Source organism: Oxyura jamaicensis, chromosome 1, assembly GCF_011077185.1.
Source record: "Oxyura jamaicensis isolate SHBP4307 breed ruddy duck chromosome 1, BPBGC_Ojam_1.0, whole genome shotgun sequence".
Taxonomy (NCBI): domain Eukaryota; kingdom Metazoa; phylum Chordata; class Aves; order Anseriformes; family Anatidae; genus Oxyura; species Oxyura jamaicensis.
The window spans coordinates 35,668,097-35,693,263 of NC_048893.1; the positions used below are offsets into that span (position 1 = coordinate 35,668,097).

General features: G+C 42.2%; 1 protein-coding gene across 1 annotated transcript in view; it reads left to right on the forward strand.

Moving 5' to 3' along the window:
* Positions 1 to 2,465: 2,465 nt before the first annotated feature.
* Positions 2,466 to 25,167, forward strand: part of LEMD3 (LEM domain containing 3) — a 48,296-nt gene continuing 25,594 nt past the window's right edge. The window contains exons 1-3 of the mRNA XM_035334144.1: positions 2,466 to 3,985; positions 22,157 to 22,194; positions 24,232 to 24,298. Of these exons, the coding sequence (XP_035190035.1) occupies positions 2,554 to 3,985; positions 22,157 to 22,194; positions 24,232 to 24,298 (1,537 nt within the window). The 5' untranslated portion in view covers positions 2,466 to 2,553. The remainder of the gene's footprint in view (positions 3,986 to 22,156; positions 22,195 to 24,231; positions 24,299 to 25,167) is intronic.

Below are 25,167 nucleotides of genomic sequence, written 5' to 3' on the forward strand. Positions count from 1 at the left end.
GGTTATCTAGCACGCTGCTCTCACACTGTAGTGATACTCACACAGTCCGGAAAAAGTGGGAAGTATGAGCATTAGACATCTTGTGGGTGCCCACATCTTAGCAACAAACAAGCAGCAATCCAAAGGCAAGAGATGGCATAAGGCTTTTGAACATTAATAGGATGCCCTCAGGAAAGGAAAGCGTATCTGCAAAAGATAAATCAGCAAGACACAAAGTTGCAATGAGACATGCTAATTGTAGAAAGGCAAACTGTCACTGAGAGATTCTAAACACTTAGGAAAAATCATAAACATCACACAAACTTGAAATCAGGAAAGAAAGATAAAAGAGGTACCAAGACACTACTTCAAACCCCAGGCCCAATGAGGTTGATGGAAGCATTGTTGTTGACTTGCAGAAGAACATGATTTGACCTGATGGAAGAACTGGAAGTTTCCTTAGAACCCCAGTCCTGAATGACAGCAGGGAAAATACAAAATGTCTTGTTTGGAAACCAACAGCCTGTTTTTCCTGATGAAGAAGAGTCTCTACAGTCTCTGTAGTCAAGTTTCTTTTAAAAGAGTATCTATTGAAAAATCTACTACCTGGAGATACTGATACGCATCTATGCTATTAAATAAATGCAGAGATTTTGGGTTGGTAGCACCCTTACTTCAATATCAACCAGAAGACGCATTTTTGAAACATTTCAAAATATTTTGGCACATGTTTTAAAACATGACTTGGAATATACACACTTTTCAGTCAGCTGATTTGTCTATCTACACGCTCTAGTTTTGCAGGAGGTGACTAATTTGTTAGCAATTTGTAGTATTTACTGCCGTACTGTTGCTAAGTAAACAGGTTTATAAATTAATTAATGCCCTTGCTGTAATAAAAAGATGGAATGTATGAGTTGTATTGGTAAGACCAAGGGTCTTGGTAAGACCACGATCACTTCTTTAGGGCAACATACGTTCTTCTAATGAAAGGAGGGTGCCAGAGTGGGCACTAGCCAGAAATGTACTTGTCTTAATGGTATGAGACCTGGGACTGACTGCTGGTGGTTTGTTCAGTGTCATATGTAGTTAGAGGTAAGCAGTGATCCTGGGTTGCATATTCAAATGTGTATTTCAGGTGGCTGCTGGAAGGTTTGGGTTGCTCTGCCCTGAAGAGGAGTGGAATGTCAGAAGCACTTGGAATATCAATTAGCTATTTACCAGTGGGAAGGTGGGTCAGGGCGGTGCATTTATGTTAGTGGTTTAACGTGTGATGGAGTTCTTTCAAGTGTAATCTTCCTTACACATGGAGCTCTGCGTGATGCTCTAAGGGCACAGCACTGTAGCATGTGAAATTGTAGCTCTGCAGGTGAAACAAGCAGGAAGTTGAGCACAGTGGTACCATGAAGAGCACCCCAGTAACAGAGACCTCCCTATATTCTTCAGCTTCAGAAAAGTTACGTTGAAGGAGGTTTCGGTGAACAATGTGATGATCGGTTCTCTGTTTCCAGGTGTGGTTGGTCGGATGGCGGGTGGGGTGCAGCAGTTAATCCTCACCATTCATCATCATCATTACGAAGGATAGTTTCAGGCCACTCTTCTAGCTCTGTAGACTGGCTTGGTGTTTAGCATGCAGCTACCTCAACTCCAGCTCTGCAAATGTTCCTTGATAACTGAGGTTAGCAACTTCAGCTTTGATGTTAGCAGGGCACATGCACTTTCCCCTCACTGCAGCAGACTGTGAGGGAGAAAAGTACAAGTGTGCTTATGGTTGGATCCTATTTCTGGACCACTTCTGCCCGTATCGTTAAAAGGCCAGTGCTGGTCAGGTTGCTGCATTTATGATGTGATTATCAGTAGGCAAGCCCAAGCTTTTCCTGTTCGGGGTTGAGCAACAGAGGCATGCAGGTCAGGAGATCTTGAGGTCTCCACACGAGGCCTGCAGCCAAAGGGACAACCTAGGGGAGCTATCGCACACCTCATGCTCTGAGAAGTGCCAGGATGACATCCTTATTGGCACAACCATTTTGACAAACACACGTTTGTATAGTTAGTTTTCACTGTTATTTGAGGGAGTATATTTTCCCAAAGAGCCACACGCATCCACGTAATTGTAAAACCTAAATTGTAAACCTAAATTGTAAACCTAATGAGGCTGATGCTTGGCAGTTGTCAGGAAGCAGCTTCCTGGAGCATTTATTTCTTTGCACATCATCTGTCTCCTCACAGCAGGAGGCAGATACTCGTTTGCTGTCCTGCCCTCCCGCAAGAGGAAAGCTGTGGGCTTTTGGGGTTTATTCAGCGTGTCGGGGCTTAGAATACCCCTTGGGGTGCCTGCGGTGCCCTCCCACGCTCCCTGGAGACCCGCTGGCGGTGCGAGGTCGGCCGCCATCCCGCCCGGGGTCGGCCCCGCCGCTCCCCCTCCTCCCTCCCTCCCCCCCCGCCGGGGCCGGGCGGCGCCTGGTGCCGCCGGGCGGGCCCAGGCCGCGGCCGAGTGCGCACGCGTCAGTTCCGGCGGGGAGCGCGGCGCGTGGGTAGGAAACGGCGGCGGCGGCGGCGGCGGGGGAGCGCAAAATGGCGGCGGCCGCGCAGCTGACGGACGAGGAGCTCTTCTCCGAGCTGCGGCGCTTCGGCCTCTCGCCGGGGCTGGTCACCGAGAGCACGCGGCCCGTCTACCTGAAGAAGCTGAAGAAGCTGCGCGAGGAGGAGCGGGCCGGCAAGCCGCGGAACGGCAACAACAAGGCGGCGGGGGCCGGAGCGGCGGCGCGGCTGGCCGAGCGCCCCTACCTGCCCGGGGCCGGGCGGAGCCGCGCGGCACCCCCTGCCGGGGCCGGGGCCGGCAAGGTGCTGCTGGGCTTCAGCTCGGACGAGTCGGACGCCGAGGCCGGCCCCCGGGGCCAGGCGGGCGGCAGGAGGGAGCGGGCTGCGCCCCTCGGCCGCGGCCCCAGGCCCGGCGCCCCCCCCGAGGAGGCGGCGCGGAGGAAGGGCAGCGCCTGGTGGGGGGCGGCGGCGGCCCGCAGAGCGGCGGCGGCTCCTCAGGGCGCGAGGGAGCCCGGGGACGGCGGCCAGGAGGAGGAGGAGGAGGACGAGGAGGAGGAGGAGGAGGAGGGCGAGCAGCAGCAGCGCTGGAAGAACCGGACCGTGAACGGCAACCGGCTGCTGGCCTACGGCGGCAGGGACAAGTACTCCGACTCGGAGGAGGAGGAGGAGGCGAGGGCCAAGCAGCAGGTACCCAAGGAGGAGCCTGCGGCTCGCCGACCCAGACGGAGCCTCGGCAAGTCTCCTGCTCCATTCATAGCGAGCAAATGTGCCGCAGCCGGCGCTGGCGTGATGGAGACGGGCCAAGAGAGGGCTGGCGGAGGCTGTGGTGCCGGTGTAGTCGTAACGAATGACAGGGCGGCGGCGGAGGCGGCGGCTGCTGCCGGGAGTCTAGACAGGGGCAGGAACCATGAGGAGGCGGCGGCGGCAGCCGTGGGGGGAGGAGGAGGAGGAGGAGGAGGATGTGAGAATCTGGACTCGAGTCCTCCCGGCCCTCGATACCGCCTCGGCCTCTCTAAGAAATCCCCTACGGCGTTGTTGCAGCCACCGCCGCTCGCAGAAGTGGACAGCGGTAAAATCGCCGACCCTGCAGGCACCATTAGGAAAACGACCAACAATCATGTTCTCGGCGGCGCTGCTGGTAGCTATAACGTTGAATCCAGGATCTATTCAGCAACTAACAGCCTCCCCCCGGGTGGAATCATCTCCTCCCTTAGACTCAACCACTCCAACCATACGGGTTCGAATCATACCTACCTGAAAAACACGTACAAGAAGAATCTCTCAGAGCCCGAGGAGGAGCTTCTCCAACAGTTCAAAAGAGAGGAGGTATCCACCACTGGAGGCTTCAGTGCACATTACCTGTCCATGTTCCTCTTAACTGCTGCATGCTTGTTCTTTCTGATACTGGGATTCACATACCTGAGAATGAGAGGTTCTGGCGTAGCTGAGGATGTGGGAGTCAACAGTAAGTATTAGGTCAAGGGTAAGGGCAGTTTCTGTCTGCAACTGGATGTACTGCTGCTAATTCAACTCTGCATTTCCAGGCATACCCTACTGAGCAATTTTGGGTTCCACTTTACAGTAAAGTTCCCGTGTAGGGTGGAGCACAGAGAAACTGACTTAACTTTCCTTAAGTGATACAGTAAAGATTGCTAGATGTCTGGGGATAAATTCAAACCCAGGCTATTCTCTGCTGCAATCTGTTGATACCCTGTTTTCTAGCATGTTTTCTTCACAAAGCAATTTCATGTTTTCTCCAGTATAGAAGATACATGGTTAATAGCTTAAAGCCTTACTTCATCAGTTCCATAATCTCAAAGAAGTAAGCATGCATGTTGGGATACCTGGGATTTCTGCAGGGCTAAGATTTGGCTGAAGTTTGGCAATGAGGCAGGTTGTGTGCTGAGGCTTGAAAAGAATGCTAGGCTGAGATTTTCATTAAACACTACAAGAAACTCTGCAGTGAATGCTAGACATAGTACGTGTTGTCTTCTGATGTGCTTTTTTTCTATATTTAGAATATGATTATACACAAAATAATGTTTGCTTTAGTTTGATTTTCAGAGCGTATTTTAATCCCAGACTATTTGGGGGCTTCTCAAAGAATCAACTTTTTGGAATGGATTTAGAAACTACCTTTTTCCTATTTACAAAACATACAAAAATGGAATTGTACCACCTAAGGGTGGTGATTCATGCTAATTCAATTCTTGGCTGCTCTGAAATGGTCAGTGGAGACTCAACACCAGAAAGAAAAATCATGCCATTTCCATCCCATCAGGAGCAATGAAAAAACATGTGAAAAGCTAGTTTGGGGATGTGAGAGCATTAGAAGTTCCTGGGGAACTGATTGTTCTTGAAATGATTAAGGTATGTGGGGTGTATACGGATGTTTCTTTATATAGGCAGTAGGGTATGTATATACCTGTGTGTGGACATGGATGTAGTGCCTTGTATGGAGTGATCCTACTGGTAGTTTAGGATCTGCTGGATGTTACAGGGCAGAATTAGCAGTGTGGGTTCGTTTTTTTTTTCCTTTCATGCCTTATTCATTGCATTATAATAGCAGAATAGTTTTAAATTCCCTTTTGCACTCTTTGCCTCCCTGTGTTCCCCCTCCCCCTGATTTAGTGTTAGGAGAGACTATAGCAGTAAAGACTAGAACACTTGTCATAGTTTCTTTGCTTGTCCATGTGGCTCTTAGTACCTGCTGTTCAGTCCTGGCTTGGGAAGGTGGTGAATATAACCTGGGCTCAGATTAGATACAGTGACTGGGACCATTCATCCTGATACTCTGTTGCTAACTTCCAACCATAATTGCTAGAGACTTACATAAATGTTTTTATGTACTGATAAGCCGTGCAATTCCACAAATATGTATCAGTTTTTTTTCTAGTCTTAGAGTGTGGTAATTCTAATAGGGGAGAAAGTCGTCCAGCATACTAGGATAAACTTCCTAACTCACGTTCACTGGTTAAAACTCGCCTGTCATGCTGATTGGTAAAGCTGAATGTCTCAGCTATGCAGATAGCGATAATGCTGTGAAAAGTAGTCTGCTGTGAAAATACAGTCTGGGGAAAAAAAGCTTCTGTTTTGAATGTGTGAACTTCCCTACTGAACATACGGGATCGCTGTCTTGAGCATATTGTTCTTAAAAAGTTAACAGGGCTGGAACTGGTAGGCAGGGCAAGTTGTTCTGCTTTGCTTAGGTTTGGCTGTCCAGCTGAAGGTCTGGTGGTCCAGTGTTGCTTGGTAGTTCAATTAAGGCAGTCCTTGGCCTGCTTCTTTCTATTTGTTCTCTTTTCAGCAGAACTCTTGAAGGTGGATTTCCTGAGGAACGGAAACGTGAGCGCCACTGCCAGAGCATCTGTCCTCTCTCCTTGCTGCTGCCTGGGGCTTGTGACATAACAGGGGCAATAGGACCCATTGGAAGAAGCAAATAGCAGTTCTTGTGGCTAGCTCCTTTGATAGGAAGAAGAATGGGACACTTCTTTTTTTTAAATAATGTGGAAGTGAGCAGGGAATTACCTTGCTCATACGTTTAGTGTACACTCAATGAATTGAATTGGAATTCTGGAATTGGGTGTATATGAAGGTGGTGGGCCCCTAGATCTGACAAGAAGCAGACGAGATAGGCCAAAATAGACTGGTACCTACTGGAAGGGGAAGGAAGCCTGTCTTCTGTTAGATGCTTCCCAAAGCTTTGTTAAGTATCATCTGAATGAATCCTTTGTTTCTTGCACTTATGTGGCTGTATTGTGTGTTTTCTTCATAGAAGCAGAACTGATTGGTGTGTTCTAATAATATAGTTCAAGAAACAAACTTCAGTTAGGTAGTTGGGTAATGTTTTTATTTCTGTCTGTTAGATAGCTACAGGAAAGATTCCATTGGTTGTGAGTGATTTGATTATGAAAAACTCAGTTATTTTCAACTTCAGACTACTATTGTAAAAGGGTCTGGGATTCAGTTGTGTTGGACTACACATACCTCCAGAATTACCAGTTATTCATGGATACTGTGAGAAACTGAAAAAAATTGTTTTTGAGCTGCTGCTTTTTTTTCTCTTGCAGGAAGTGGTACGCAGCGAGCTTAGTTTAGTGTTGGATGTCTTAATTGTTCCTTTTCTAAAATGAAATTCAATCAAAGTAAGGTAGTATTCTGAGTGTGGCACACTGAAAAATACACACCACCAACTACACCTAATATTGGCACTTAGGTTTGTCAGGCACATTTTGCGGTGTGAGAGCAGAGGATGCTTGTGATGGGGGAGGCTTAGAACAAGGTATTGGATTTAGGCTAGGTGAAGTAGTATAGATGAGAAGTGATAAGCAGAAAAAATCATAAGGGGATCATTGTTTACATCATGCATAGTGTTCAAATGTTTCCTTATTCGGAGCTCAAAAATAGCTATAAAATACTTTAGCTTTTCTGCATGGGAGATAGACGTTGTTCCAAGACAAATTTGAATTGGGCTCATTCTTCTAAATCTAACCCATATATGGTCACTTGAGGTAAGATTTCTTTAGGCATTTAGTTAACTAAAATGCAGATGAATATCTACGGGGCTTTTCCTAAAGCATTTTAAGCTATTGAAATAAATGAGATCATGTAAAAGACCAGCTAATGTGTAAGCACATACTGTGCTTGCTGTCCCTGACAGCATTGTATATGAAAAGAAAGATCTGTTTAGGCTTTGTACTGCTGAGTTCACTCATGTGGCTCTTGCTGTGTGTTGTGCATCACCTGCCTTCAAAATATAATGGGAGTGTGTCAACTTCTTGTAGAGCTAGCATAGTATTTCGTAGTGAAAATGGCAAATTCGACTTCTGCCTAATTCTTAGGGTTCATTGAACCCTAAAGAGTTGGATATCTCTTCCTGCTTTGTTTTTGTTTTGTGGCATTACGCTGAGCACGTCGAGCTGCAGTGAGCACTTCTGGGAGTTAGTTCTGAAGTTATTTTTCATGGAAAGTTGATGCTAAGATCAGTAGGTGTTATTTTGAGGTCTGGTGTACTTTCTGAAAGACTAGGTCACCTAGTATAGGTGCTGTTTAAGGTTGTGGTCTGAAATAGGTGGCAGGTAAGTTGCTCTTGCTGTTTCTGCTCCAGTAATTTGTCTGGGGAGTGGTTGATGCAGTGCAAAAAAATAAATCTTTGAAACTTTCAGGAAGTCCTTGCCTAATGTCTTAGGTCCTTAGAGGAGAGACTTTTGAAAGTGGCATCTCTTGCTAGTAATTTCGATCTTTCCATGTTACTTGTTATGAAACAGCTGCTAGGAGGATAATCCTTGCTATATTTGCTATAACTTTTGAAATGTTAATTCAGAGTAGCTTTTAGTAGTTACCTATATTACAAATGGAATCTTACACAAAGCACAACTTTAAGAGTAATTCTCTTCCACTGACCTTCCTTTCTTTAGATTTCTAAATCTCTCAGGTGTTAAAACTTGCAGGGAATTTCATTGATAACAAGCTAGACTTGCTGTATAAAAGACAAGAAGTGGATTGTTCCGCTCACAGGCCTGCAAATTGCTATTAAAGTTGTGTGGTATTTCACAAATAACTGTTAAAACCCTACTTGCCTTCTAAGATCACTGTCTCAGAAGAGTTGTCGTGGTGGCACTTGGAGTTCCTGTGTTGTGTGGATATTAATGTTGCCTGTGCTTGGCAAGTGGTACTCTGACTTAGCTTTGACAATACAACAGCTATTGACGTGTGAGCACATGGCTCTGTTTCACCTTCTGTATATTGCTTTAAACTTTAGTTAGCAAATAAAAACATCTATTCTAGGTGATACAAAAGGAAATCTTGATGAGTATCCTCAGGACTAATTTCTGACCTTGCTTTCTTCTGCCTTTGGTGACTTTTGATCAAGATCAGTAGATAGGAAAAACTCCAGACTGCTTTCATGTGGAAAAGCCAAACAGAATACTTAACTTTTTGTAGGATTCCTGATAATTTTAAACTCTGGCATTCTTTGTGGTGTGTCAGAAACAGCTCTTAAAATGAGGAAAGAATTTGGTCAAGACTTACAGCAGAGTATACCAGAAAAGTCCAAAAAAATGTTACATAGTGCAAAATGGTTCATCTTAGCTGACAACTTCAGATCTTTTCTAAAGGAAAGAAAACAGCCTATTCACCTTTGCAGTGGATTTGTAGCAAAAAGCATTATGAACAATGTATTTGAAACAAAAATGATGCAACTTCATAGTGTCTGTGTTTTAAGGGGATAGTTGTTTGATGCTTCCATCAGAATATTTAGAACTAACTTGGTAGACATACCTTAAAAGTGTTGCTGTTTGCAGCCATACACAGAACTTCCCTTATGCCAAGACTTTAGATTTTCTTAAAATATTTTTCAACGTTACTGTTGTAGGCCATGTTTTTTGTGGAGTAATGTCATGAGAAATCAGAACTAAAACTACTTGCTCAGGGAGCAGGCATGCAGAAGAGGTCTGGCAGGATCTGATTTCCAAAGCCATCAAAATGAATTGAAAGTTTGCATTCTATCCCCCAGTGCATGGTAGTTTTCACAACAGAAAAAAACAGTTTCTGATGAGAGAATTAAGGGTGATCTAGGATCTGACAGCAGATCTGCAACTTTTCCATGGTTTATGAAGAATTGCAGACCAGACAGGAGTGGGAAAACAAAAAGCAAACTTGCATTTATTCTGTTAAGAGCCTCTGCCAACTCTGATAGCATTTTTCAAGTGTAGTGCGAATTTATTTCTGCTTAGGACAGATAGAGCAATAATGGTTGTGGTGGAGGCCTTTTAAGGAGGAGCCCCTGATAATCAAGGACTTAAATTTAGTGTAGCATTGTAGGAACCCCCCTTTGCACTGTTTCCTGAAGTATTGTGGCTAGGAGAGGAGAATCATGCCTGCAGTTGTTCTGTTCCTGGGGTCCAACTGTATTTCTAAAATATCGTGTACATTTAACACACATTGACATGTGTTTCATGTGGGAGTACTAGGTTGCAAAACTTTGGCTTAATGCTTACCCAGCAAAGCTGGCAGGAGTGCTGGAGTTGTACCAAATTGATCCCTGTCACGCTTCTAGCCTTGTGCTTCAGAAATAGTATGAACATGTGAATGGCAGGCTAGGGCTGCAGTTTGGAAAAGTTGTTTGATCACTTAACAAAAGAGCTTAGGCAAGTAAATTAAACAAGTACCTCGGTTCTTGCTAATGAAAATGCTGGTCCAGTGCTGTGAAGAAGCACAAAGTTCACTGGAGTCATGAGGCATTTATTCCTTATGAATTTAAAACTCCTGCAAGTGTTTGCATTCTCTGGTAAAATTAGTTGTGTTTCTGTGATTTGTGGTAGATTGAGAGGGGTAAGTTGATTCTGAAATTAAGGTACATTAAGAAGAAAAAGTGATTTTCAAGGGATTCGTGTTCTCTAAGAACTTCTGTAGCAATATCTTTCCCCTGACTCTTCTTGGCTTCTGTTGTTGCTGCTAGTAAGTATAGAATTGGGGGAGCAGGTGACAAAGCCTTTACTGTGATTATAATAAATGAGGACAGGATGTAACTGTGCCTCTGATCAAAGTAACCATGGTGTCTTGTGTCCACTGAAGAATTTGGATTAAGAAAAACTCAGAACAGAAAAGGATCAAAGGATGGAAGGAAGCATGCTGCTGGATGCAAGAGTAGATGGGAGAAGGACAGCACAACTTGAATGTGACTTCAAGTAGGTCCCTTCTGGGTAGAGGGTTTGTTCTAGTTGATAATGTCTGATGTTGAGCCCTGTTGTAAACAAAAACATGAAGGTTTTTGGGTGAAACTAATGACATGAAAGGTTTGCAGTCAATGTCAGAGTGCAGTCTTTTCCTGGAAAATGAAGAGTTGCAAAACAATCCGGATGTTTTGACTCCATTCAGGTATGGCGTCTGTGCAGCTAAGATGCTGCCTTGACATTGTCTCAGTACTTCTAGTTTCTGTCCAGGTGAATAAAGGCTTTGGGTTCACATTTCACTAGTCTGAGGTGCTGCTAGTATTCTTTCCTAGAAACTTTGGGGATTCATTCGAAGTTTGTCCGTTCAGTCAGTTTCTCAGCCCAGCTGGAGGAGTTGAAGACATGTTGGTAGTAGAGGTTGGAGGAGTTGAAGACATGTTGGTAGTAGAGGTGGAAGGCTGAATCAAGTAATTTTGGATACTTTGAGCATACCATGTCATGAGTAAGAAATCTGTCCTCATCAAGAGATAGCATTTGTAATAAGGAAAAATAGGGATGAGGAGACTATGGCTCCGATCTCCTGCCCTTTGATACAATAGCTCCTTTTCTCCAAGATCCTTGTCATTGTCCCCTTTTCCTTGCTACTGTGCAGTGTTTTTAGTGCCATTTCTCAGTTCTGCTGTGTTTAGTCTACTGTGGAGGGTGAGAGGAGCAAGAGTGCATGCATGCTAAAAGTATAACGGCAAACTGAACGTGACTGGGTGTAGCTGGAGGAAAAGTGCTGTACTGTGTGGTGTTTTTGCAGAAACAAATACTTTTTTTTTTTGCAGAGGAAAGAATCAAATTTTCTGCTTGCTTGGGATCATCTTGTGTTGCAGGTATCTTGAAATAAAGTGTCTTTTTGGAGTCTTAAGTTCCTTTAAGTGAACTCTGAGTGGCACTCGGAATTGATACGGAAAGGCTGTTTGATGTGGGGAGGAGATGGGAGGATAAAGAGGTTTAATGTTGAATTAAGTGGCATTAAAACCTACTGAGTAGATCAGTTGTATTTCAGTGATGTGCTAGATAAGAAGCATAACTGCTTATAAATGAATGGTTGTAGAGAAAAACTGTCTTAGTAATTCTTCTGTTTTAGAAATAGAGAAGGGCATTTATTTAAGTAAAAGTTGGAAGACAGCTTCTTAGAAAGCAATTGCTTGATGTGCCTTCAAAGACTTCCTTCTTACTGCCTTTATTCGCAGGGTTTATATGCAGGATGCATCCCTGTAACTTTTTCTTCATTGAAAGGTACAAAAAACTTCTATACTTTGCAGCATCTTGGGTAAATCCAGCATCAGTCTGTCCTCGTCAGGCACCTGAGTAATAAGACATCACAAGAGGACTGTAGGGATGGATTGCATAAAACAGGCTGGTTTCTAAGGCCACACCTGGGTCTTAATTTTATTTTTTTCCACAGAAGGTCAGTAAAAATCTCTGAATTGCTTATCTGAGAAGCCTCAGACTTCCCATTGACTTGTTAATGCATATATTCGCCTTTGGATATTTGAATAGGCAGCTGAGGAAAACCACTCACCTTAACCACCCGCCTCCTCAACAGCCATCATCTCACTCTGTTGTTTCACCACAAAACATGCCTCAATACACTCATTCAGCATTACTTACCCCAGTGGTGTGTGTTCAGTGTCATCAGACCACACTACAAGAACCCCTCGTGGCCAGGATTCCCAAAAGCACATCACATCCCCAACAAACTAAGCTTTATCTGAGTGTGTAGGCCTCTGCTGTTGGTTGTAGAGGACATAAATCTCGCTAGGCCTAACCCAAAACCTGCTGGCGGAAATTGAGTCACAGAACACTTACTGCGAGCGAGGGGTTTCAGATCCCAGAAGGTAGATATGTGGATTTTGTTGGCACTGCCTGAAACCACTCCTGGTGGTGTTACGAGGTGGGCTGTCGCTGCTGGTTCTGAATTCCCCACGTGTCTTCTGGGAAGTGGTGAGATGTTAATCGTGAAACTTTGGGATCATCTATGGCGTTTGACCTACATCTAAAAGTTTGTTCTTGTTCATGCTCCAGACGGCCACGGAGGGCAGTTGTTCATTTTTGAATGACGGATGGGGTGGTGCATGGGTGACAAAGCCCTGAGAGGCCTCCTTCAGGCCCTGGCAGCCAAGTCAGAGGTACTGGGGAAGGGCCGGGCTGGCAGCCCTGCTTGTGCTGGTTCTCCTACAAATGCCTTGGAAGGAGTTTGCTGTTACTTTGTAAATAAGGGGAAAAGATTAATGAAATCTCGGTGTGCTGTTGAAGAGGAGAAAGTGAAGTCAAGTTTATCGGTCTGTTTCTGTATTGACTTGGATCTGCTGTGTGATCAAAGGAAGCTTCTGGAGGTGAGAGGCATGGCACGTCTCAGTGAAAAAGCTGAAAGGGGGAAGCTTCCTTTTAAGATAATGCTGCTCTGGGGAGAGTTTGACTAGCTAAGAAGATGAGGTTAGAGACGCAGACTTCCTTCTGGACAAGAAACTAGTCATGCTTCTTATTTTAGGGTTTTCTGTTGATTTCTGCAAGTCTGTGGGCTGCTGCTTACACAGCAGCTCTGGATAAAGGTGTGCCTAAACTCTTGTGGGAAATGGGAGGTTGAGTTGTATCTAAAGGTTATTTCATGTTTGCGTGTTTCATATTTTGTATAATACATCAACCACTTGTTAATCCTGATAAAACCCTAGAAAAAAAAACGGAAATGGAGCATTAAGAACATGGGAAAGAGTCATAGCGCTGTATTGTCTGTACAGTGCCCTTTGAGATACTAGTTTTTCTTTTCTCATTGAAAACCAGAAATACCAGCCTGCTGAGTTGCTGAGTGCTCTTGAGAGCTCAGCCCATTCAGGATGGGCAGATGTATATGCACAGTCTGACTTGGTGATCCCAGGTGTATTGTGATCAGTGTCTGTTCAACACCATGGACACTTTTTTAGCTTGTTCACCTTGAGTGCAAATGTGGCTGCATGCTAGGGAATTGCCTACAAAGCAGCTCCCAATGTGTTTTTTCTATATAACTTGAAATGCTGTTTTTCTCTTGACCTTCAGATAAAAGTGCTGTTTATGAAGTAAAAACAAAAACATGCAGATTTAGTACGTGGCTTATGAAGTAGGGAAGGACAATGGGATGTTAAATCCAGGCTTGTTTTATTGTGCTCTGTATGTTGCATGGTACTAAAGTCATTGCTTTGTGGGAAGACCAAAATGGAAAAAAATAATTGCACAAAAATAGCAGCTCTGGAAACGAGGTGTCCTGGTGACACCTCGTTGCACCTGTCCGAGGTGCAAAGGCCAAATAGGGTCTGCCTGTCCCTTTTGTAAGAGAATGAATTAATGTGTTGTGTTCTTTGCCATTCAAAAGAGGGAAATGTACTGAGCTTCTTACACAAACCTTGGCATCAGACTAGTAGCTATGTGGCCTGCTATGCTTCCTTTAAAGCATGAGATAAATGATTTGTTTTGAGGAAGGAGAGTTAATTTTTGCTTTTGTAAGCTTTGTTGTATAGTTTAAACACCTAGCTTTGGAACACTGTAGTATTTTATGTACCACAGAGCTCTCATGTCTCTGCAAGTAGCCAACTGCGTGTTAAGGTTTTATTGTCCCGTTGTTAGAGGGCTCTGTAAGAGTAATTTCATTTTCCTTTCTCTTTGTTGCTATTTCTACATGGCAGATGAATTTCTTGCCAGAATAGATTTTCTCCTCTCTAGATCCACCTGGTTCAGACCTCTATACACAGTACTGCTAGACAATTCATCAGCTTAGTCTACAAGTGTGTCTAAGCTGATAAGTTAGTTAACTAATTTAAACAAAACACAATTGTGATAAGAAAATTGCAAGTCTTAGATCAAGCAGGCTCTTGGACTGGGATTAGGAACTAAAGGTATGGCTTATGTTTAAGGACACGATGATGCCTAGCTGTATGGTTGTCCAGTTGTTCTTCAGTCAGTCCGTTTCTCTTGAGCCATCTGGCCAGAGCTATCAGCCAAGTGCAGGTGGTGGTGGAGGCAGCTTGGGAGGTTACCTGGCTCATTACAGTTATGCTCCAGCTGAGTAAAAGTGGAAGTTTCTGAATATCACCTCCATTTATTCACGTTCAGTCAAATGGTGTTATGTCTGGAACTGTCACGGAGCTCGTCCTGGTTTTGAGCTGTGCAGACTTCTGTATGCACTACCTCTCCTCTCTAGCCAGTCTGCTTACTTCTAGGAGACCAGGCTGTTGCTTGCTCTGAAAGCTCACCTTTGTCATGGCACAGCACCTGCTAGCAGCTAAACCTGTGTATCTTGCACAAAAGCAAGAAAGTGGTCTTCCTCCCTAGGATACTGTAGGGCACCTATTTCCAGAGATTTATGGCCATTTTCAGGCTTTGTATGGACAGTTTGTATGTTTAGCAGTTCTGCTACTGTTCGTGCAGCAAGCACTGATGGTAAGACGAACATCTGAACAGTTAAAAGGGCAGAGGCACAGCAGAAAGCAGGTTTTGAATACAAAAAATTCCTATGTGATCGTTATCTTGAGTTTGTTAATGGCTTTGCTTTTGTAATTGAGGGCCTTTTTAAGACTTACCCTGTCAGTGCTCTCCATTTGAATATTGCTGCATGCTGGTCATAGTACTGTAGTGTAGTGCTGGTATTTTGTGACTGAAGTCTGTCTGGAAGAAGAGTGACTGTATTTTTCTATTGGAATCCCTTCAAGACAGGAATCTTTCCTGCTTGCGCACGATCACACGGAGCGCTTCTATTCAGACCAAGCCCCTCGGGGGAATGGCAGTATATTTAATATTTAATTGCAGCTTCCTGATAGTTCTTAGACCTTCTGTGTTTTAATAACGCTTGCATTACGAGTTTGCTCTCCATCTTGAACTTTGGAGTTTGAGGAAGGCAGACAGCTTCTTACTCAAACGTTTTAGCTGCTTCTGCTGCAGTGTTTTCAAGGTGGTGTTTCCCTTCTGAATATCTTTGTTTTTGCATTTCAGTGTTCATTTATCAAAGTCTTTTAAATCTTTTTTGCCTTAAAATTTATACGGAGCTGAAATACTAGGGAGGGAGCAGGGAAGGGAGAAGAGCTAATACAGAAACCTGGTGTGATTCTTTTGCAAACAAAGGTATTCTTACCATTGAAAAGTTCTGGTAGGTCTCTGAAGTATGATGATTTTCCTGGTAATATTTGGCAACTGCTAATAAAAGCAGCCTTGGTGTTTTTTCTGCTTTTTCTGGCCCTTGGTGCTTCTGATACACATCCCCCTGCAGTGGTGTGTGAGATGTGAAGCACAACCACTCTTTTCTGCCTAGGTTTCTCATCTTTCTACAGAACTGGAGACATAAATTGGAATATTACTTTCTTGATGATAGCGATGTTCTCAAGTTTGTTCTGTTTCATGGCGTGGCTGTGCTGGTTCTTGTTCAAGCTCATTTACCTGTACCTTCATCATTTGTCTACAGTTAGTTTTGCAGGGTTTTCTAGTAGAAAAAGAACTCTTATGCTTTATTCATATGCTCAGCTTAAACGTTCTTCCTCCTTTTGAAATGAGCAGTGTCTGTACCACAGTTCTGTAGGGTTTTTTCCTGAGTCTTGCTTTGGTTGATGGTGATATTTAAGAAACAGGAGACCAGAAAGAAGGAAAGACAGCCTCTTTCTTAATATTTGCAGGAGCTGGTCTGAGGTGTCAGCTCTGCTTGAAATGGGTATTTCAGTGCAGTAGATTCTATCTGGTAGTGCTGTTCCTGGAGTGCAAGTGGCAATAAGGTAGACAAAACTTCCTCTTAAGTCAGCTCTAATGTCTTGGCAACTGTTTCAGTTTTGTATTTAATTCATAAGGCTTTTTTTTTTAAAGTGAACTTTTTAAGAACTGACTTAGAGCCAACTCTTCTGGTTCCATTTCCCAGTGCTAGAACTTTTACAGACGTTATGCAGACCAAAACAATTTATCTTTTTATCTTTAAAGCACAAACTTACGATTTCTAGAGTTTTCAATAATTAATACAAGTGGTGGAGTGAAACTAGTATTTTTGAGGTAATGGTCAAACTGTAATTGTCTTACAGGTTGGCCCCTCCTGAGGGGTCTGCCCATTTAGCAGTACATTTTTTTTTGTTTTTCTGAAGCACACAAAGATGATCGGTAATGAAGGAATTGCTCAGTCTGACATATGGCTTTGTGTATTAATATAACAGCTCCGAGATCTCGTCTCCTTGTGGTTTCCACCTGAGGTGGAACAACCTGGAGATGGTAGTCATCCAAAACTACCCATTTGTTCTGGGTATTGCAGAGAGGAAAATACAGGCAGGATTATTTTCTTAAAGCTGTCTGAAAGCTGGAGCTCTGGAGTCACAAAGGGACTGTTTACTTTCTATGGGAGGTACTCATGGAAAAGCATCCTCTCAGGAGCAACTCCTCTTAAAAGCCTAAGCATATTACAGGAAAAGTGCAGAGAGATGCTGTGGGTGTATTTTAGGAGCTGTACTAACCCGGAATGTTGTGGATTAGAAGCTTTAAGAGACAACATATTAGGGCTGCCCTTGTCACCAGGTGGAGCCAGTATTTGACCTGAGTTACTGAAATAAAATGGTAGGTCTGTTGGCTGATGTTGAGAGTACTCTGACTATAAAACTACTGAAAACTTGTTCCCAAGGTCATGTAGAGAAAGACAGTGCTAAGGGTCTGTTGTGGGTAGCTGTGCTTCCAGCGATGTTACTTCCCCTGTTAACAATGCATTATCCAGATAATTGTGGGGTGTTTTCATCCTGAGGACAATGCTAATGGAATGCCTTGGGTTATCCACTTATGGAGCATGAGCCTTCTTCAGGACAAAATCTGGAAAAAATACAGCTTATGTTTTGAGATTAGTCTGCTTGTGTCTTGGTAGACTGGGGGGAGAAAAGGGGCTTTCTGCTTGCAGGGAGGAATATGTTTGCTTCTGCAGAACCTGCTGGCTTGGAAGCGCGTCGTGGTGTGTGCGCTCCCTGACTCCTTTTGGAGATGGTGTCTGGCACTTTGTTGTCATCACACTGAGAAAATTGTGCTTACAGGTTAATTGGGATCATTTTTGTTTCTGCCCCTGTAGCTTTATAGCTCGCTGAAGCTGCATTGGAAAGATGATTTTTGGCTTATTGTATCAAATCATCTGTTCTTTTAGGAGTAGATGGTGGGACTACAGTGGTTCTGTTAAAAATGCTAGCTCAATCAGTCGTGATCAAGAAGCAAACATAATAGTAGGAATTTCTAGCTTTTAGGAGGAGAGTTGAGAATAAAGTATATTTAAAGAGTATACATTTGAGAACAGCAGTGTAACATTAATAATCCATGGTGCTTCTGTGTTTTGAAGGGTGCCCAACCTCAGAAAAGATGTAGTAGAGCTCAAAAAAGGTTCAGAGAACTGTAATATGATGAAAAGCACAGTATGGCTTTCCTAGCAAGGAGGACTAGGACCCTTCAGTGTGGAAGGGTGAAAACTGAGGGATGGTCTGGGGAATGAAGTAAAGGGATGAGTAGTATGGAGAAGGTGAATAGTCTGATTACTCACTGCTTCCTGTAATTTGAGGAGGAATTTCTCAAGTGAGCCAGTGGTAAGTTCAGAAGAAGCAAAGGAAATGTATTTTTTTTGTATTTTTTTCCTCTCCATGCGTGCACGTTTAACTTGTGGACCGCCATCATCATATGTTGCTGAAGCTAAAAGTTTGGGGTTAACGTGGGACTAGGCTAATGTGGGGCTGGGAACACTGGTATCGATACATCTAGGAAAGGAAAGCCACGCTTCTGTGTGGCTCAGGAAACATGTGGTCCGGATCTATTTTGCTGGGAGAACGCTCTCTTGCTCTATCAACATAGATGCTACGGTTTTACACTTGAGCATTAATTTTTGCCAGTGTTCTTTTGATTTCCCTGTTCATTTAGGAGCAGATGGCTCTCCATTGAGCAAAACACCCTGCCACACCTCGTGAATCCTTGGTTTGTGTCTGTGTAGCTGTTCTTCTATGTAAGTTTTGATGTTACCTGTTGAAGTGTGTGGAGTACTGTGGCTGCAAGATGGTAATGCTGCTCAGGGCAAGGTACCACAGCCTCCAGGAGGTGCCTGTAGTGGAAGGACTGGCTGCTTTTTGGCATCCAGGTTTAGTGTCCAGAAAACAAATCTTGCTTTTAAAAAGAGAAGAAATCCTGCTTTGTCCTACTGGAAAACCAAAGGAACCCCTGTAAAATCCATGTCTGCCTGCAATTGTTACCAATTAGGCAGGAAAATGGGGGTGATGAGTGGTTTTATTGTTGCTTTTAGGATGAACGCTTCCGTATTCTCATGAAATTAACCTTGTATGTTGACACTGACTCTGTTTGTATTCCTAAAATCAAGCATCTCAGTGAGATGGCTTGGTCTGAGCTTTTGTGTTGACAGCTTTGGCTGGAGTGCTTTGGGGCTGTGCTGTGCCCCTTTGTGTTGTGTTGGTGACTTCTTGTTACTGGAGACTGATCAGTTCTGCCACTCCCAGAGAGCTGTCTGGAAGTCATCATTTACAACTTGTCCCTGAAGTGGTACCTGTAAATTAGATATTTTTTAGGGACGTTGGTAGTCTTTCTAGTTAGCCAGAACAGTATTTGTGTGCTGCTTTTATTCCTTTCACAGGCTTTTCAGTAATGTTGTTCTGTTCTTGATTAACTAGCATTTAAATAAGGCCACTTCTAAAAAATTGAGTTTAAATAGCATATCTCTTCCTGTTCAGATAGCAAGTTTCATTTGAAAATGATATCCCTTAACATTCTTAATTTTCGTTTCATCCTGAGTCAGGCGCCATGGTCCTGTTATCAGGCAGGGTAAAGCCTTGCTGGGAACAAGGTTCTTCTCCCAAGGTATCAAACTCCCCTGCAGAACGTTCAGCTTTTATAATATTTTGGGGGAGTAGATACTGTTCCCTTTGTCAGGTTTTTGAAATTTTTCCTCCAAGGAAAATACTCATGGTTCTTCATCTGCTGACTAGCTAATATTCCTGTGTAGCAAAGAAAAATTACTGTGCTTCTCAGTTGGGCTTCTGTCTGGGGTGTCTGAGATGCTACTTCCAGCAGCTGTCTGCATCCCTTCTTCCTGAGGGCAGCAGATCTGTGTGTCAGTTGCTTGGCTAACGTGGGAGAAGATCCCCAGAACAGCAGCCTGGAGGTTCCCGTTTTGGAGAATGATCTCCATAGCTTTTAGCTTTGTCATATAAATAGGTGACAATTTGTTCTTTGAATCTTGTAAGCATTTGCACTTGATAGATCAGCCGCTTTGAAGTTGTTGCTATATGGTCGAGGTCTTGAACCCTTTTTGAGGAGAAGCCTTGAAAGTACATTGTCACATAAGAAACTTTTGTATAGTAATTAGCTATTAAATACTTATTTTGGTAGAACAAGAACTTGTTAATGCTTGAAGTAAACTTGTATATTTTAAGAGTTGTGGATAAAAGCCTTTTTGAACCACTAATATATAGACAGATGTAACGTGAAATAACTGAGATGTGTTGGAGGAGTTGATGAAAACTTCAAATCCCAGACAAATGCTCAGAGGGCTGGAGCACCTCTCCTGTGAAGAGAGGGCTGGGGATGGATGTTCAGCCTGGAGAAGGCTCCAGGAAGAGCTCATTGCAGCCTTTCAGTATTTAAAGGAAGCTTATAAAAAGATGGAGAGCAACTTTTTACTCAGGCAGATAGCGATAGTACAAGGGCTAATGGTTTTAAATTCAAAGAGGGTGGATTTTGATTAGATGTTAGGAGGAAGCTCTTCACTGTGAGGGCAGCTGTGGATGCCCCATCCCTGGAGGTGCTCAAGGCCAGGCTGGATGGAGCTTTGGGCAACCTGGTCTGGTGGGAGGTGTCCCTGCCTATGGCGGGGGGTTGGAGCTGGGTGAGCCGTAAGGTCGCTTCCAACCCAAGGCACTCTATGAAAATTTAAATAATAAAAGAAGGTGGTGGTGGGGAGTTCAGAACAGAGGAGTTATTGAAGTAGTTGAGGAATGACCTTATTAACTCAAGTTAATCAAGGTTAAGTGGTAAATAGATCTGGGTTCATTATCAGTTGTTAATTGCATGTGCAGATGATAAATTATTGCGGTTGCATTTTGCATACTTACCTCTTAGGGCATTTTGCATCCAAGTTATGTTAACATCTTACATGAAATGTGTTTCTTATTGGTTAACTGCCCATAAAATCACAAACATCAGAAATACTACAGTGTGAGTTATAATAATCAATTACAGGGACTAACGCAATTTTGTCAGAGATCATTTTGGAGGAAAGTGATTTTTTTGGCCTCTTTCACAAACACAAATAGTGATCAAACACTGATGTGTCTCATCTGGATTGCTTCATAAAGTTGATATTTTAATTTATTTAAATATGAAGCTGCTCACGTGAGATGGACTTTACACTGAGAATGGGGAAGTTGTGAACTCAGTATCACCATTGCTTCACTTCCGTGCTGTCCTGTACTGGGGTATGTGGATCTGCAGCAGGTAGTTTTCAGTTTGCATATTTACATCTGGGCATATACTGTGTGTGTGCCTGAAACAAGCACTGATGAAATAGCTTTGTCAGATATATGGAAACGTCCACACTGTTCTGGCTTGTGTGCCTCCCCCATCTAAAACCATGCAGTCAAGATTTCACATCTGCTCAATGAGGCTGACTTTGGGAAAAGCCCGCAGCTCTCCTGTCTGGGTAAGTAACGATCAGACTGGGAGGCTGGCAGTCAGCTACAGCCTTGGCTGTGTTCCTCTAATCCCATTTTAGGCTATTCAGATTAAAAATTCAGTGTGCTGGAAATGTTCTGCTGAGTTAATGAATGAAGTACATAGGAGCTTTATGAAGTCGGTAGCTCGATAGCCTGGTAGGCAGTGGCTGAGAATTTGCACGTATAGAATGAAGTTGTGGAGTGGTGTAGGGCTTGCTTCTATACGAGTGCTTGAGCATCCTCTGCTTCGGTCGTGTTTATTAACCTGATGTACAGATCAAGTATTCATGTCTGAAAATCAGCATGGAGCAGTGCGTTCCTTCAAAAGCTACCTGTCTCTGGTGTGCTTTTACCATCAGCCTGATGGCACTTGCAGCCTAGACCTTCAAGTTTGTGTCAGGTTTGCCAGTACATTTCCTTTTTCGCTTCTGTGTTTGAGCTTGGTGAACTAGGGTCAGTAGGAACTTTGTTTCCTGTTTGAACAGAGTGCAGAACTGCTTGTTTCTGCATCGGTTCAGACTGGGGGTGGCAGATTTTGCAGCTCAGAAAGGTGAGATGATGTGTTTTAATGGGATTGCTTCCTGCCTTGGGAATTTTTCAGCCACTAGGAGGTCATTTTCAAGTATAAGTGTAGGACAAATCTCTTGTCTACCTTCAGCTTCTCTTGCTTGAAAATTTTATTGTTGTAGCCAAGAGGAATATAATAGATCAGCTTATGTTTTCAGGAGCTGTGGAAACTTGTATTTAGAATGGAATGGTCATTTAGGCATACTACACTCTTCTCCAATGCTCTGTACATCATCTACTCCCATCAAAACAGAAAATGCTGCTGAGTTGTCCAGCTTTGTGTTATATAGGTTGTTATTGCTTAGTAAAAACAGCGGTTATACTTCTTGAACTAGACACCTTAAGTATGATTAAGTATGATCAGATTATGATTTCAGTGTAGATGAGTCATTAAAGCAAGAATTCAGCAAATGGCAAACAATTTTTTTATATTTGCATGCAAATAGCTGTGAAATATATAGATAAATGAGGTTCTGGTTTAACATAATGCTTCCATAATGTGATAGAAAATGCAGAGTTTAAGTCAAATGTTAATAGCTGTTTAATTGTCATTCTTCATGTTATGGACTTGTTTGTTTTTATCCAAAGAATTGTTAGAAGCTTACAATGATTGTATTTTTTTACTATTTTCAGACTATAGAATGAATTAATTTTTTCTCTTTGTTTTGATAGTCAAGAATCCTTTCAGTGAAGAACTACGGAATATAGAAGTAAGTAAAAAAACAAATTAACGTTGAAATTTTAGTCTTGAATGATTGTATAAAAACATATAGATCTGTTCAAAAGGGTGTGGGTTTCAGAACATTCTGTATAAAGTGTTTCTTGCTACTTTAATTTAAATTAGGATTACAATATTTGGCTGTCTCACATTGATTGCTCTATATACTGAGAAAATGTTACATAATTTGTGTTGTAGAGCTGTGAGGAAAAAAAATTTTTGTAAGACTTCTGAGACTGAATTTAATCAATTTTCCCTTGCTATTTCTATTTGGCTTCTCAGCCATGATTGCATAAGCTGGTAAGAAATGATTGACTTGAAACTCCAGGATCTTTAGTGCCATAGAAGAGCAAGGGCTAGGTCTCGTACAGAAAATGAATTAGAAAATCTGTCTTTTTCACTTGGAGCCAATTCTATTATTTGTTCCTATATTCACTGTTTTAACTGGAATAGGAGAATAGCCTATTTTGAGATGTCACCACTGAAGGTATCTGGGTTATTGAGTTCTGAAGCATGGATTTTGGTGGTTCTCTCCTCTGGCCTCCAGCATTTCTGCCTTGGCTATACAGTGGTCTTCTTTTCCTAGGCACGTACATGCAAGCATCACGAGATAATTGTGTATTATTATTATTACTTTTTTGTCTAGGGTTGAGCTCTCCAAAATTGAGTTGTTGCTTATTTTCACTGGGTAGCCTTGGCTAGTTTCGTAGAAGAAAGCATTTCTGAATCTTCTGAACAAATGAAATTTGGTGGGGTAAATTTTGAGGTACCCCCAGGCAAACAAGCTGACCTTAGAGGGCTGCTGTTTGTGTATGCATGTGGTAGAGGACTGATTTCCCTCTTCTGCCATGCCTGATACTTTCCAGGCAGGGGATGAGTTAACAAGGTTGGTTAACTTCCTCGGGAGTACCAGCTGAAATACCAGTTCAATCTCAGTGATGGATTTGTAGGACCATGGGAGGTAATGCTGGCAATTTTTGGTATTGGTTATGGGAAATAATTTGTCAAATGTCTGATCAATGAAAAGAAGCTTGCTTCCTTTTGGTAGCAGTTCTGGTGTGGAAAATAATTGGGAGCCATTCAAATTTTAAAATGGTGTCATGTAGCACTAGTGCAACAGGGAGTTACACATTTTTTTCAATGTGAGTAAGATCAGATATAAAAACTGTAAAAACTGGAAAATCAGATGTAAAAACTTTAGCATATCTTTGAATAAAGTTTTTATTCATATCCCAGCCATTTGAGTCAGCCACGGGAATCAGGGCCAACTTAAAAACAAACAAAACCCCACAACTCTTTAGAAATTTACTACTCATTGTATATAAGTGCTTGTTCCTTATCTTCATGTTTTGAATAATTCATTCTAATGCAAAAGTTTTCTGCCTATATTTCAATGAAACTGCTCCATGTCTTGGTAAAGAAGTTTAACTCTGTAAGTAACAGTTAGGACATCTCATTTTCATCCTTGTTCTGGGAAACAGGTCTTTTTATAGCAGCAGGATATGCAGGAAGCATTAACGAGATTGAGTAGATCACACTTCTGTTGCTGTTTTTTTTTTCCAAATTGTGTTACTGTAGCTTGAAGGTAGATGGCAAAAAATCTAACTTTGCTATGAATCTTACGTGGGGAATATGGCCATAACACACACCAGTGTGGCTTGCATGAAGTGTCACTGCATGTTTTTAAGAGTAAAACTTAAATTTATTTTTCCATAGTAGCTTTCAAAAACAAAAACCAGTAAAGTAACCTTCTGAGCTGTCAGTTTCAACTTGGAGATCGAATGTCTAGTCTGCAATCTAGTTCAGCTTGTCAGGATCTGAAATACCGATATTGTAAATAAATACTTTTATTCAGTCTATTGTTTACGTCATTGTTGATGTGTAAATTGTTACAGCCTTCCACGTGTGTGTGTGTGTGTGTATATATATATTTAAAAATCTGGTGGTTTATAATAATTTTGTATGAAGTAGAAGAAAATGCATCTTTAGTAATGCTTATTTTAATGTTAATGTTTTTTTCTAATTCTAGGAAGATGAAATAAGTCTCATGATGAACAGCTTATATGCACTTCATGATAAATTGGCTCAAGTAGCAGGTAACAAAAATTGTGACGAAGTGTTATTGTATACAGCTACAAAGAAGTCTATGCTCAGATAGTGATTTGTAACAAATGGTATATTCTGAGGCCCTGATAACCTTTAAGAATTCCATTTTAGGAAACTAGAAATCTTATTTCACTTACATTGCCCTTTTCACCACCGTAGCATCTTTCATTGCAACATTTTTGAGTTAACGGTATAGGCTGCGTATTTTGATCTCAAGGTTTTTGTTTTGTCTTACTGCTTTATTAAACTGATATTAGTAAAAGATTTAAATTTGCTGTATGTCGTGAGGAATATGTATGTCTTTTAAAGGTATTTATTTCATTCTAGTGGAAAAATGCTTGAAATATTTTGCAACAATAAAAAAAAGTTTAATACAATGAACAGTAGTGGTTAAACAAGATTGCCTTGTTTGTCAGATTAGTACAATTTAACCAAACTAATTGTGTACTAATGCAAAGTTCTCTATATAGTAATGTGTTAGAGATGGTGTTTAGGCTTAATTTTAATTACTGAATATTCAAAGTAAAGCTATTGTGCTTTTGCCTAGTGTCATAATTAACATGGCTTTAAATTGCATAGATATTTACACAGCACATTAGGGAAATGCTAAAGTTAAGACTGGATTTATAGCTTTGACATCTGGTGAATATGGGGTTATAACAGGATCTATTTCATGCTTATTAAGCCATTTATTTCTCATCCCTGCTTATTTAATGCATGTAGTCTTTACAAGGCAGTGGTCCGGTGTGGTTTTAAGTCTTAGTGTTCTTTGTGCCACCTATTTGTTTTGCAACAGCACGTGTCATTGAGAAGGCTTTTCCATGTATCTGCTGTTGTCAGGTGCTACAGACATTTCTCA